The 15,594-nt window shown below is 36.8% G+C and overlaps 1 protein-coding gene across 1 annotated transcript in view; it reads left to right on the plus strand.

Moving 5' to 3' along the window:
* Positions 1-12,817, plus strand: part of camk1da (calcium/calmodulin-dependent protein kinase 1Da) — a 65,982-nt gene extending 53,165 nt beyond the window's left edge. Inside the window, exons 6-11 of the mRNA XM_051892473.1 lie at positions 1,568-1,643; positions 4,542-4,654; positions 5,093-5,171; positions 6,279-6,366; positions 6,564-6,834; positions 7,749-12,817. Of these exons, the coding sequence (XP_051748433.1) occupies positions 1,568-1,643; positions 4,542-4,654; positions 5,093-5,171; positions 6,279-6,366; positions 6,564-6,834; positions 7,749-7,879 (758 nt within the window). The 3' untranslated portion in view covers positions 7,880-12,817. The remainder of the gene's footprint in view (positions 1-1,567; positions 1,644-4,541; positions 4,655-5,092; positions 5,172-6,278; positions 6,367-6,563; positions 6,835-7,748) is intronic.
* Positions 12,818-15,594: the final 2,777 nt, after the last annotated feature.

Below are 15,594 nucleotides of genomic sequence, written 5' to 3' on the forward strand. Positions count from 1 at the left end.
AATTTGTAGCATAAACACAAATTTTTAAGTTGATTACTCAAAAAAATGAAGTCGCTCCAACTACCTTTGTAGAGTTGTAGCCCTGGAACCAATTAATCTTATCTATTTCAGTTCAAATCAACAGCGATCATAGCACATGCTAACATAACTTATTTAACATGTATATTTAATGAACAAGTAAGATATTATTTGTCACTGGCATCAGCGCAGTCATTGCTTATAGAGTCTATGTAGTGTTTACTTTCATGTATCTACTCTTTTAAATGTCAAACATAACAACATTCAACACTACAGGTCTTTCCCTTCACTAAAAACAAATAAATTAACACTTAATTTCAAAATTTATCCAGTCCTATGCAAAGCACGCTGGGAACTAGAAATCCACTGCCTAATTTCCAGACAATTTCATTAAGTTACTACAACCTTTTTTTTTTCTTTTTTTTTTAAAGCCAATTAATGCAGAAATTTGAGTTTAAATTGCAGACAATATTAAGTTGATGTAATGATCAACATTATTATGTCAGCAGAACTCTACAAAATAATGTTTGCAACTTAAAAGGTTTAATTAAAACAATTCATTATGTGTTCAATTAAGTTGTGGTAACAGGTCCCCTGAATTACTTACTGACACTCTCATACTTGAGCTGAGTTAATGACCAAATAAAAAGTGAAATTGACAGTGTTGCTCAATTATATAAGGCCAGCAAAATAACTGTAAATATATTGTGATGATTTAATACATAACAACCCTAATTGTGATACTTTTCAGAATTTCTGTTTAATTATATAATCTGACAATTATCTAAAAGATATTGCCCTCATAAATGGCTTCAATGTTTTCCAAAAGAGTAGCTTCACTTTAGTTGAAGTACTTCATGAATTATGTATCACTTGTACCCTGGCAAGCTACAGTTTAAAAGCATCTTCCTCAATGCTGCTACCTGTGTGTTTTTGGGAGCTGTTGTTTAAAGGTTATAGAGTTTCTATCATCTCTGATGGAAATGTGCCTATTTCATTTTAAGAGCTTTACAGAAAGCGGCTTTCATAAGTAACAGACTAGTCCAGGACACACACACAATAGGTGACTCTAGGACAAGCTGAAGCCCTAAACCATAGAACCAAAGCTTTTGTGTCGTGAGTGAAAGCTTGTTTCCTGAAGGGAGGAAGAAAATCACTAGAGGCAGAATAAAAGAATAAATTTAGAAGGACTCAGGAGCCTCAACCTCCTGTGGAGAATAACAGGATTATGAGTATGCGAGTGTGTGTTGCTCAGTCTCAAAAAGTTGTTTGTCCTGATAGTAAATTGAGTGCCCTTCATGATTTCTATGGTTGTCTAACACATGCATGCACATACAGTGTACCTGTACATTCTCTTATAAAGAGCTATACACATCTTTATTTTCTGTTATTTCATTTTAAATAGAAAAACAAAAACATGTTTAAAGTTGTTAAACACCTGAGTTTGAATTCTCAGGAGAGATTTTATATAGTTGCAAGACTGACTAACAAGACAGGAATGGAGTGATTTGTTTGTCTCAATCTAATCGGTTTCTTTCTCTCTTCTCAGCTCCAGAAGTTCTCGCTCAGAAGCCATACAGTAAAGCTGTGGACTGCTGGTCTATCGGAGTCATTGCCTACATCCTGTGAGTACCCAGAATGCCACACTCATCCTTTCATTTATAAGCTGAGGAATCATTCAGCTAAGGTTTGAATGAGACTTTCATACAAAAACAAGATCGGAAAAAATGTTTTGACAAATGAGTAAGTGACCCATCTCTCCTGATCAGCTACAGATGTTGTGCCCCACTTTACTCAGACTCCTTATATGGTGCGGTTTGATTACAACAGAAAAGAGAGAGTTTGTGTCTCACAAATATTTGAGATGTTGATTAATGGAAGATTTCTGTATTTTCTGTGGTTTTAGCAGATGTTTTATGGAAACTCTATCTTACCAATAAATACTGTGGTGGCACAGTGTTACAGTGATTTATAAGATGCTAATGCCATGGCACTGATATATTATGAAGGATTCACAAACTCGTAGTCATTGGTATTACATATAAGGCAGGGTGATTTGGAAAAAAAAAAATTATAAAATTATATATATATATATATATATATATATATATATATATATAGTTTTTTCCCCAAATGAACACAACAGTCATTTTAAATTATAAGAAGCAATAAAACATTAGTGATAAACAACCATATTTACTTACCAATATTTTTCTAAGACATTTTAATATCTAAAAAAATAGCAGAGGAATCAAGTGTTTGAAATGTATATGTGTGTGCATATTAGTGTTGTCAAAAGTACCGACTTCGGTACCAAGTCTGTACTGAAATTTTAAAAATGTGACAATACCATCATTTTGAGCGCTGTTGAGCGGATTATTAAACACTTCTGATTGGTCATCGTGTTCACGCACTCATCAGATATGTCTGTTATTGGCTACAATGATCAACGCTTCAAAAACATGTTTTAAATAGTCATCAATGACGCTCTTCACCAAGGGCTTACACAGATACACACGGGAGCGTTTGAAAGCAGGTCTCTATCAGCGGACTGGTCTGCTGATAGACACCTACTTTCAAGCACTCCCGCTTTCAAATTCAAACACTTCCATGTGCTTTCAAGCGCTCCCGTGCGTTGATCATTGTAGCCAATCACAGACATATATGTTGAGCGTGTGAACACGATGACCAATCAGAGGTATTTACGAATCCACTCAACAGCGCTCAAAGCGGCACATTTTTAAAATTTCAGTACCGACTTGGTATCGAAGTCAGTACTTTTGACAACACTATTCCACTGTGGTATCTTCATTTCACCATCTTTTTCTCTCTCAGTATGTTTTCTTCCATTTTTAGTGTGAGAACGTTCAAAAGGATACTGAGAATGTGTCATAAAAGCTGTACATTTCACATGAGCTGTGGCCATCTGTGCTTCTGTGTATTATCATTCCACTGGGTCTGAGTGGAAACAAACCAACATAGAAACAAGCTTCGCATCACCTTCTCGCATCTTAGTCTGCTACAGAACTCCATGTACATCTGAGTCAATTGTTTTGTTTTGGTCTTTCGATCCCGGCTGCTTTGGGGCAACTCCTGCGCCAACACAAACACTCACACTGTCTGTCAACAAACTGTCGTTCAGATTGCGTTCCCATCACGCCCACTCACATCTGTCCTGATCCAAAGTATTCACATGGGTAACACTTTATTTCGATGGTCCACTTTAGACATTCTGCTAACTATAAGAAACATTTACAATTACATGTCAACTAACTCTCATTAGCGTATTAGTAGACTGTCTGCTTAATATCTGCTAACACTTTATTTTATGCTCCCCAAATAGACCATCTAGTGACTATCAGTAACTCTGCAACTACATGTCAACTTATGTAAATTATATAATAAAAATGACAAAAATCACATAACAAAAATACTAAAATGGCAGCTGAATTGATCAAATTAAAATCAGTTAATACTATAAATCTATACACTCTCAGAAAAAAGGTACCAAATCCATCACTGGGATGGTACCCTTTAAAAATGTTTTAATATGTACCATTTAGGTACTAATATGTACACTTTTGGTACCAATATGTACATTTAAGGTACTAATATGTACTCTTTAGGCACAAAGGTGTACCTTATGAAAGGGTGACAGCTTTTGTATCTTTTTTTTCTGAGAGTGTTTACTGATAAGGGCCTATGCCCAGCTCTTCTTCTGAGCTGGTTGACCGCTCGAGCTTGGAGTCAGATCTTATGGATGGTTGGCCTCCTCTCAGGTGTGATTATTGCAGTGACAACCGGCCGAAACCATAGCTAATTCTCTTAGCGTCTGATTAGCTAACCCAACGAGAAGAGAGAGAAACACAAAGCTAATGGGTTCGAAATCAGGCAGAAAATTACCTTCCTTTTCTCTCCCACTGCCTCTGTTCCCCATGAGGAAAGGTATTTTAATGGCTTTGATGATGGGAGGAGAAAAACATTCCAAGAAATTTGATTTACATTGCTCAGGTTTAATCAGGTGTCTTTCTTTTCCGATTTCCAGAGGGGTTTATTTATGCTTATTTATTGAGCGTAATGTTTACTGTTAAATCAAGGTGTCCGCTGATGTGTTTTTAAAGGATTACAGTGATAATCTAAAAGGGATTGTTCACCCAAAAGTTTACTCAGGGCTAGGGCTAGTATGACAAAATGAGTCCTATAAATGTAGTCTTTAAGACTTTTGCTTCAAATATTGTTGTGGAAAATGGGGGAAGGGGGACTTAAAGTCAAAAAGTTTGAGATGCACTGGATTAAATATATATCTTGTGTTGGTGCCGATAGCCTAGTGGGCAGCACCAACATATAGCGCTGTTGCGCTTCGGGTGAATCGAGTTCGAGTCCCGGCTCACAAACCTTTCCCTATCCCATCCCCCCTCTCTGTCCCACTTTGCTTCCTGTCTACATACTGTCCTATCATAATAAAAACGTAATTAAAATGTATACCTGGAAATTATGTAATAAACTCATGTGTTTTCTTACAGACTATGTGGTTACCCTCCCTTTTATGATGAGAATGACTCCAAACTCTTTGAGCAGATCCTGAAAGCGGACTATGAGTTTGATGCACCGTACTGGGATGATATTTCTGATTCAGGTATATTCACTCGGACATGTGTAGAAAAGAACAACTTCATGCTTATGGTCTGGTTTATAGGTGTTTAATCTATAACACATTCACTTACTCATCCATCAGTAACCCTACATGCTGCCAGGAAGAGTGGAAAAATGTTTTACAGGAAACTCTGGAATTCAGTAAACACCACGGGCACTAGCTCTATGAAATGCTTCCAACCTACAAATCAGGGAACAGTGAATGAATCCAAATTTTGTTGTCAGTGTTTCCACTGATAAGCTCATAGTCTCAGTTTTATCTCTCCAACAGGATGAATGTGGCATACTGTAGGGTCACTACATGAGACAATTTCTGATGCCCTGAAATGTCAGTTTGGTTTAATGGTTCTAAGCTGCTGTGCATGTATGTTTTGTAGGTTTTTAATATTTAACTTTTATATTTTTTATGTTTAATGTACAGCAAAAGACTTCATCAGCTGTTTGATGGAAAAGGACCCCTCAAAGCGATACACATGTGATCAGGCCCTTCGACATCCCTGGTGAGTCTAGTGCTGTCCTTTTTATAGTGAAATCTTTGTAGTAATTTATAGTGAAACTATCAATAATTTAGTAATAATTTCCATAAATAATTTAATTAAATAATTTAAATAGTCAAATGTATTAATATTTTTTATTTCAAATAAATGTAATAATTAAAATGCTAAACTATTAAAATAAAGCAATAATTAATAAAATATTGATAAAATAATAATTAATTAATTTGTTAATAATAATAGACTGAAACTATCAGTCATTTAGTAATAATTTCGATAAATAATTTCATTAATAATTTATTACTTTAAATAAAGTATTAAAATAAAGCAATAATTTTAAATGAATTTGTTAATAATAATAATAATAATAATAATAATAATAATATCTTACCATCGAAACTCCTTTTTTATAATAAAGCAATAATTTTAAATTGTTATTATTGATAATAACCAGTTATTCTGGCAAATAATACAAAACATCAACCTAACTGTAGGTGAAATTGTCTAAATTATGCATTTAATAAAGATAATTTTGTAACAGTAACAAGTAGAACTCTGCAGATCATTGTTCTTTATGATTTATTTTGTTGGACTGTTCAGGTCCTCTAAGACACTTAAGCTGTACCAGAACAATTAAACTGTGACCTCATAAACAGCATTTAGAGACTGAGTTTTATTTCACTTTATTAGTGTAGCGTTTCATTCGTATTAGGTGGAGACGCTATCTGCGTCAGCCGGGGATTGCATGTGTGTTCTGAGTATCAGGCTGAATTCGGTCTCTCTATTATCATGCACCAAGATCTCTCTCAAGGGCAGGAGGAAAGCTACTGAATAAACGCTAGCCAATTAAGACGCAGTGCCTAATCTCACATTATGTATTCCGAAGCGCTAATCGGCAATTAGCACATCCTCTACAGGCACCTATAACAAGCCTTTACCGAACACAGGAGTTTGAAAAAAATTGGAAAACAGAAGGATTGTAAACCATAGGGAATTGACACACTTTGGAGTAAATCAAAGTGCTTCTTGAGAGAAGAGGAGAGATGAGAGGAGAGGACATCATTGTACGTGAAGAAAGTTGCAAAGTTTTGACTTGTTCATTTTGCTTTCCAGGATCGCAGGAGACACCGCTCTCTGCAAGAACATCCATGAGTCCGTCAGTCGACAAATGCGCAAAAACTTTGCAAAAAGCAAATGGAGAGTGAGTACAAGTGACCTTGTGAATAAGACTAGAAACACATGTTAAGTATAGTCTGAACACATATTGTGTAGCTACAGTAGAAGTGTTTGCTTAGACTAGAGTTCTGTACATTTTGGGCCCAAGAGTCAGTCTGTGAGAATTGTCTCACAGAATTTCACTTCTCACTGTCCATGACTTCTCGTCTCTACATATAACAGCAAGCCTTCAATGCCACGGCCGTGGTTCGCCACATGAGGAGACTGCAGTTGGGCAGTAGCATGGGGAGCAGCATGGACCAATCGAGCTCCGCCAACCAGAACCGCATACTGAACACGAGCCAGACTCCAGCTGTACCACTCAACACCACACCAAACACAACACCAAACTCCACTCCGGCACTTACCCAAAACCACAAACCTGCTCCCAACCCAAATGCTGTTCTTATTAATGATATGACCACAGGAACCACCTCTATACCACGCAAAGACTGTAAGTATAAGTTTTTACATATTTATATTAGTGCTTAATCGCAACTAATCGCATCTAACATAAAGGATTACACACACACACACGCAAACTTTTATGTTAGATGCGATTAATTGTGGTTAATCAATTTGATAGCACTAATTCGGCAATCACTAATGCGATTAATCATAAAAGTTTGTGTATATAAGCCTTTGTTAGATGCGATTAGTTGCGATTAATCGATTATTTCAGCTTTATTTTAATTAACAAAAAAGTTTAAGGTTTAGTTTTAGTCAACAATAAAAACCCTATTTACGTTACAACTTAAAAATGTTCATGGATGAATTGCATAGTGTGTTTTAATAAAAAGGAAAAATATTGTACAACATATCTGGAAAATTGTTTATTTCTATGCATTGTGAATAAAATTATTTTAATTACTTTTTCATTTTATGGAAAAAAATACCAACTAATTTTAAAAATGTATTTACCTTTTTGCACTTCAACAATGGCAGTCAAAACTTTAAAAAAACAACAACAAAAAACAACAACACTTTTAAGGCATTTCAGACATACGTAAGAATTAATATATAGAATAGCATCTAGAAAAGCTGAACTATACTGTATATATTTTAGTAGTGTAATCAAATTGATTAATTGCAATTAATCACATCTAACATAAAAGTATATATATATATATATATATATATATATACACACACACATATATATATATATATATATATATATATATATATAGTATGAATATTATATACACACACACATATATAAACACAAACTTTTATGTTAGATGCAATTAATCACATTTAATTGATTTGACAGCCCTAATTTTTAGCTATAATTACCTAGCCCTCGCTCTATCTAACAAGTATCAGTTTCTATCCATGCACTTCTAACCAATGAATTTGCATTTGTAGGTACTGCCCCTCCCCACACTTCCTGTTCTCTGGCATCAGCTGCTTCCTCCTCTGCCTCAGGGGCGGAGCCCTGCAGGCCACTTCCTCCCTCAGTTGCGTCTGTGAGCACAGTGCTAACTGGGACCAAGTGACGCCAGGTTTTGCGGGGAGAGAGCTGGGAGGCCACCGCCCTGTGAGCCACGCCCCTCAGCCCACTCCCCGCCCTGCCGTCGAAAGTAAGGCAGAGGACTGACCCATCGCCATAGCATCGCCACTGAGAGGCTAAAAACACTGCGCGCGCCTAATGCACTCCTGCCATTTAACCTCCAGGCCACTAGAGGGTGCAATGCATGCAGCGGCAGGAGACGGAGATTTCCAGCAGATGGCTTCCATTTTGAGAAGTGAATTCGTGCGGCTGGACAGAACTGTGATGTCTTTGCTATGAATGTTGCTACGAACCTCGCCAGCCATGTTACCTTTGGGGGAAAAAACGAACGAGTCAAAAAGAGCGCAGAGGTTTAGGTGCGAAAGTGTGTGCATGATTGTGTCCGCCCTTATAAGAGGACGGCGCCAATGTCAAATGATTCTTCTTACTATATCGTAACATGTCTAGCTCTTCCCTCTTTCCCTCTGCCCCGTTTTCCCTGTTTACTTTCTCTATCTACTCACGATTTATTGTATTTCTTGTTAGCTACCATTTTGATCTTTCGGGGTTTTTCACTGATGTGTCATGCTGACCTGCAGAAGTGCTTTTAATAATCACGCTAGACTGTTTTGCGACATTTTCTGAGTCGAGACTTCTGTTTGCACATAAGAGAGAACATTTACTGGCGTTTTACAGTGTTTTTACAAACTCAGAGATGGGAGATTATCGATTTGAGACCTCACAGTTGGGTTTTAGCATCACAAAGTTCAAGATATCGGTTAAAACATGCAATATGTTTGATTGTTATCTTACTTTACTGGACTTTTTTTTTTGAAAACGCAGAGAAAAAGCAGTTTGACAATGCTTGTTTCTGTTACTCTCTGCTTCAAACGTGACTTTAAATACACACAGACAGTAAGTGTTAGTTACTGAATATAGTATAACTGTTACTCAACACAAACACACACAAATCTCCCGAAAAAGCCATGGCAGCGTCTTTCTACGCCCAGTGTACGAGTTCTCAGGGAATTCCGCAGCTGCACTGGGCACTATAGTGATGCTATCTATACTAACGCCTCCATGGTTTGAGATGGTCTCATCCAGCCAGAATAATGTCAAAAATGTAGATTAGGATGATAGACAGCTGTTTAACTCTCACATACGATTGTATGACAATTTGACCATGCGGTAAAACTGACGTTATGCTACGTTCATGCCGTATCAGAACTAGCCTACCACAATTAAAACATTTTCAAATTCCTAATAGAGTGCGACAGTCAGGTACTGGAAGAAGAAATGCCATTGATTTTCTCCATAGGGGAATAGATTTTTAATGGTAACTTACAAAACTTTAAAGCCTTTAAAGACCTAATGTGAGCTACAAGGTTGTTCATTAATGCTATATGCTTTTGTCAAAGCCTTCAGCCTTTATTATATTTCTACTTATTTTTTAAATAATTGTTTAACAGCGGAATTCCTGGAGAAGGATTACATTACCCAGGATCCTAAAAAACTACACTCCCTTGAAGCATTGTAAATGACATACCCTGACAATACTTATATCCATATTTTGCAATAAATGTAAAATATGTTGTTTCTATATACACAATCAACATCTTCAGATCAATAATTTTATATTTATCTGTTGTTTTGTCATTTGCAATGCTTCATGGGATTTGTAGTTCTTTCCCTGAGAAAAGTAATTTTTTCCGATTTTCAATTGTTTGCAAGTTTTAATGTTGTGATTGACCTCGTAGCTGGTTGTTTTGGTTTATAACTATTTAATAAAGACCTTGGGAAAATCCCTGTGGAAAAAATGAAAAGGTGGGCATGCACTGTTGCACTCTATTACCCATTGGAAACAAGTTAAAGGCGGGACTGACTGTTTTGTCCAGCCAATGACAGACGGGGGAGTGTTTAGGAAACCTGTCACTATTTTTGCAACATTTTGTAATGCTAGTGGTGTAGAAACTTCACTTTTAAAGGCAGTTTTGTATAGATACTGCTAATATTTATATTTAATATGTAATTTTGTTATAGACAGCATATTATGGTCTACTTTCTTTGCTCTTCCTAAATTCACAAGAGGTGAATTAATGTGGCTATGAAGTATTTTGCAGTCATCATCAGCGAAGTCAAGCATATATCCATTTGGCGTTATGACAGATTCATTTCTGATTATTTTTGGATTGGTAATAATTCTGAGACAATATGAACGCAGCATAACTAAGGACTTTTAGTGACTGTAAACATCTTTCCAGTGCGACTCAAAGTGGCTGAATTTCTTGTATTGGTTTAAGGGCTAAGTTAAGGTTTTTACACTTCCTTATTGATGGGTGACTGGTCTTCTGTCCCCGAACAGCTCTGCTATTATGTCCTGTCGGGTTTTTAAAGTGACTGATGTCTTCTTTGCCCTTTATGGTTTGTTAATATCACAGGAGGGAACCTTGTCTACGGACAAGATTTAGGAGTGTGTGACATTTTCCAAAGTGCCATTGAATATCTTCATGCATTTCCCATTAGTTTCATCCTGAATGTTTGTTTCAGTGTGGGCGGCACCTCACCGTGAGGGGTTTGAGCTAATGGCTTTATTTTTCAGTCAGGTCATGCATGCACCATTTTGTCTTCATTTTCACACTCGAGAGGAGCTTGTAATCTCATAACAGAGAAGCTTTTTCACAAAATAACTGGGGCGATGTTTTTGTATGTCACAAAAGCTGTTTTCTTTGAGGTTGTGCTTAGAGTGAACCATACTGCACATTTCTGTTAAAACATTCAGCCATTTACGGTCTAAGCATGAGGTGTTTGATAAGTAACAGTTGTTTAAATGAATGTTATGCTCTTTTGATAGTATCTGTGGGATAATGTCCATTACCACAGGAAATAATTTCAATTTGTCCCTTAGTAAAAGACTATGGAAAGGCATTACAGAGGGTTTAAAAGCTGAAACGTGAAGCTTATATTTTTGTTCAAGCATTTCTATTAATTTTTCTGTTATTTGAGATTTTAGTGGTGGGATGAATGTTCCAGGCTTCTGATTTGTTATCACAACATTTTTTTCTTTTGTTAAATCAACTTCAATAATTAACGTGGTTCAGATAACACAATATTTTGAGTTTCTGTTGATTAAACCAATCGCCTTCATTGTATTAACTCAAATTTTTAATTTCAATGAACTCAAAATTAAGACAACCAGGTAACTTACTTTTTTTAAGTTAAACCAACAATTCTTTTTCACAGTGTAGTTCATATTTACTGACTTGTGTCATGTAAACAGTACCTTGTTGGTATCCTTGTGCATTTTGCATGAAATTTACCATATTTAGGAGTTGAAATTGGATGTAACTTTGTTCAAACAAGGCTAGTAAGCAATTTTTGTTTGACTAGTCTTATGATATTAATATTCCTGTTCTCTAAAAACATTTATTTTGGTGCAATTTCTTGCGCTTGTAGACTTTCATTGTAGGTACATTACTGTAAATGTCATTTTTGCTCATTTCTATAAACTGAGGGACAATTAGAAATGATTTTCTGTGGTAAAGGGTCTTGATTTGAGTTGAACCTGGAACATTTTTGGCCTAAGTGTGCATGTACTCTGTGTTTGTGAGTGTCACCTTCTTCTGTGTGTATTTATGGGTGTAAAATGCAGGAAATTTGTGTGATATGCTGGTTAAACCCTCAGTTGGATATGCAGAAAAGGTACAGACCAAAACATTGGGGTGTTTTGAATGAAGATAAATATATACAATTACTGCCACTCCAAGCCAAACATAAATGTATTTAAATATAACAATTAGGTATATGAATTCATTTTAACATTAAATTCAGTAAATACATGCACACACATGTGCCATGGCTCACACACACACATCCTGATCAATCAGTGAGTGCAACGAAGGACAGAAAGGAAGTCAAACACGATCTGTGTTAGCGACGTTTCAGTTCAATTCGATTATAGCATCACTGTCGTCTGTCTGTGTCCAGAGCAAATCACTCCGTGTGTCCAAATGCTTTGTAAATAGACTGTGATTGTGGCGTGTCTATCATGTTGTCCCTGAGGAGATGTTAGTGTGTGCGCGTTCTGTCTCATCTCGTTCTCTAAACACTGCCTTTCTCTGCAGTTGTCGGCCACACACTGACTGTAACACACAGATGTATATTCACAAACTTGTGTCTCTATGTTGTACGTTCCGATAAAATCACATTTCTATTGTACAAACTTCCGTCTGTGCACTTCACACGAGCAACGTGGTAAATATTTAACGATGATCGGTTGTGATGCAATCTTTTCCCAATGTTCTAGTTTCTTTCTTTCTTTTTTTTTTTACCAACTCAGGCGTCACTTTTGCCTCTTACGATGAAAAAGCTGTGACTGACAAGTGTCTGTGCTACCCAGTGACTGTGCAGTTTTAAACTTGTCCCTTGAATGTCGACTTATTTGCAAACTAAGAAAGAAAATACCTTGCAACTGCATCGAATGATTTTATAAAGAATTGCAAGCATGTTAAATGCGCTTTCCGATTCAACCGATTGTTTGCGTATTTTCAAAAGTCCTCACCATGTAACTATATGTATGAAGAAATATGTCTGTATCTATATGAATATATATTTAAAAAAATGCAACTCTTGCAATGCAGGCCTTGTGATCTCTGCATCTCTGACACAACCTGTCCGAAATAAAAGTTGCCCAGTGAAATGTGAATTATATACTCATATGCATGTGACAATGATGATCATATTTTGGGAGTGGCATACGAATACTAACTTTACTGTGACGTGATCTTCTGTTGATATGGGGCTTGTATATCCAATGCCTTTGACAATCATCTGCACATATCAGAGTTTATATTCCATGCTGTAAAGCAATGGGGAATGAATGATTGTTTTTTCGTTTTTCTTTCTTTTTTCTTTCCTTTTTCCTTAAATAAATCCTGAATGATCATGATTTGTCTTTTATGGCTCAATAAGATTAAGGATCCACTGTGTTTTCTGTCATTATTTTGGTTTGGATCCCATGTTAGTTGTCTTTCATTAGCGGTCAGTCAGGCTGGACGTGGCCGGTCTCCCACCAGCACAGAGCTTCAGGCGGTGCCTCCTGCTACTGACTCAAAACAGACTGGAAAGAGACCATGTGAATATCATCCAGCCATGCATGACCGCTTACAACCCCAGGCATCTGTGCATGTGTCTGGCCAACATGTTAGACATTAGCTGTGTCAAGGAGGCCACATTGAAAATGAAACTTGCCAAGCTACTCGATATTCAGAAAGTAGGCTACAGGTTGTCTGCCAGCTTAGCAGGCATGAATTGAAAAAAAAAAAAAAAAAAATCTATGTAATAGGCTACAGATAGATAGATAAAATAAACAAACTTAACAAACTTCACTATGTCTTACAGTATAGGCTAGGCTATACATGTAGCCTATATTCAGCTCTGAACGATTCACTGACTGAGCGAATTTGATTCAAACAGCTATATTTGAATCATTTTGACTAATGAATCATTTTGGATTAAAAAGAACCGGTTCATAAAAGTCATTAGTTTGAGAATCGGACTTTTTCGTGTTCGTGTTCTTTGCAGGAAGCATTTGCACGCGCTATCGCCACCTCACGAGATATCTGACGATTGTTTACCGACTGTTGGCAATGGCGACTAGATTTTAAATAACTGTCGCTGTTATATTATCTTAACAATTATAAGTAAGCGATATATATGTAACATTTAGTAAAAAAAAAAAAAAAAAACAGAATATACGTTTTTTTTAACTAGCGTGTAGTTACGATATGTACCAGCAGGGGCTAACATGCTAACCAGCTAAATTCTGACCCCAAACGCCTTTACTACTTAATGGGCAGTTAGTTTATGCATTTCTATCTATCTCATGTGATGTATGGACAAGATATTGCGTTGTTTTTCTTTCCTATTTTTCTTTTCTGCATTTATAAATTCCAAATCAAGTCCAAACAATCAATCAGCTGTCACTGTTGATATGGAAACTGTCTTCCCCAAACTGTAGACTTCTTCTGCAGACCTGACAGTGCAGAAACCAACTTTCATTTTTACACACCGACATCCGAAACATCTTAAAATAGATGCTGAGATTTCCCTGGAGGAGAGCACACATTGTTTTTCCCCTCACGCCGCTGCAGGGACCAGCAGAGTTTCCCTGTCATTATCCTCTTAAAATAAATGACTTATAACTGCGTCACCCTGAGAGCCCATGTCTGTGTGCTCAGCAACATGTGACCAGCACTATAACAAACAAACCTAACAGTGGGAAATTATGAGTCATGCTAATAGTTTAGCAAGCCACATAAATGTTCATCTTTTAGTTTGAAACATGCTGAATGGGCACGAGTGGCATTCCAGCAGATGCTGGGGGTACAAATGAAGTAACTTTCCCAAAATAGTGGCACACATAACAGAAAACATATTTGTATTTCACAGATCCAGCAGGTCATTACAAATAAAAACCTGAGCCATTAGATGGCATCTCTGGCTCTTCGTTTGAGGTTCAGCACAAACCAAATCAGTTTACCTCACATGAGGTGCACACGCACACCTACCTAGTCATGCAAAACTGTCCTAATCAATTGGCCTGCAGTGCAGTTCATCTCAAACAGCTCACATTAAAAGTATAACAAAACTAATCAACCGAAAAGGAACTATTATGCAAACTGTGATCAGACTCAAATCAACAACACCTCAAACACAATTTATTATGAAATCATCTTGACTCACCAATGAAGTTCACTTGAAATGAAGAGATGTTCAACAGTCTTTCTTTTGTGCAGCCATTTTTCATATCTGCTAGTCTATGAATGAATTCATTTTCAATTGAAAGCATGACCAGGGTGTTTAAATGAAATCACTCGGTGGCCATCTTGGAAACACCCCCAACGTTAGTTATTTTGTAGTACAGCTGCTACCTGCTATCCATCTGAAATATCCAAAACTATTGGCCAAGCATGTGTCAAATAAGAAATAAAATCTGACAGATGCTTTTTAGCATTTACAATTTGACTCAAAAATAGTTGCCGATATGTTGCACACGCATGGCGTCCTCCATTTCCCATGCTGCACAAATGAGAAGTTACTTTGTAAAACACAGTTTCAGAGTACTTTAAGGAAGGTAGCCTAAAACAAGTTTAGTTTGTGGAATTTTTTCTTCTTAAAATTGACATTACATTAGATCGCACTGTGTTGCAAAATGGCAGAGATGCTACCAGCCATTATCAAGTGACCAAAGCCTTAACATTGCCTTTAGTTAGTCTCTTTCTCTGGTTCTTAACTTCACAGTCACCATCAATCATCAGCTTCTGCTATCAACCTTTAGCCTCTTAGTTCCTGCTATTTGATCACATCTGCAGCTCAAAGACTTTGATTACAGACTCAGACTGTGTTGAAAGTGGACAAACGTCCGTCTGGTATGTTTTGTATTGGGATCAGCCGGGGTTAATGTTTACGAGAGGACTGGATAATGTTTGCTTGGTTTGGAGTGAGATTGAACCGTCTTAGATCTATGCATTCGCCACTGTCAGCATGCTGATACGCTGTTGTGGTAATGTTTTGTGTAGCAGCAGTTGAAAGAGTCCTGCAAAGTTCAATATTAGTTCACAATGAGTCATTTATGTTGATTTAGAGAGCCTACAGCTATCTAGATTCAAGAACGGGTGAAATCAAAGCTACCATCTCCTTAATGTGAGTTCAAAAGAGAGGATG

This window comes from Ctenopharyngodon idella, chromosome 4 (assembly GCF_019924925.1).
Source record: "Ctenopharyngodon idella isolate HZGC_01 chromosome 4, HZGC01, whole genome shotgun sequence".
Classification (NCBI taxonomy): Eukaryota; Metazoa; Chordata; class Actinopteri; order Cypriniformes; family Xenocyprididae; genus Ctenopharyngodon; species Ctenopharyngodon idella.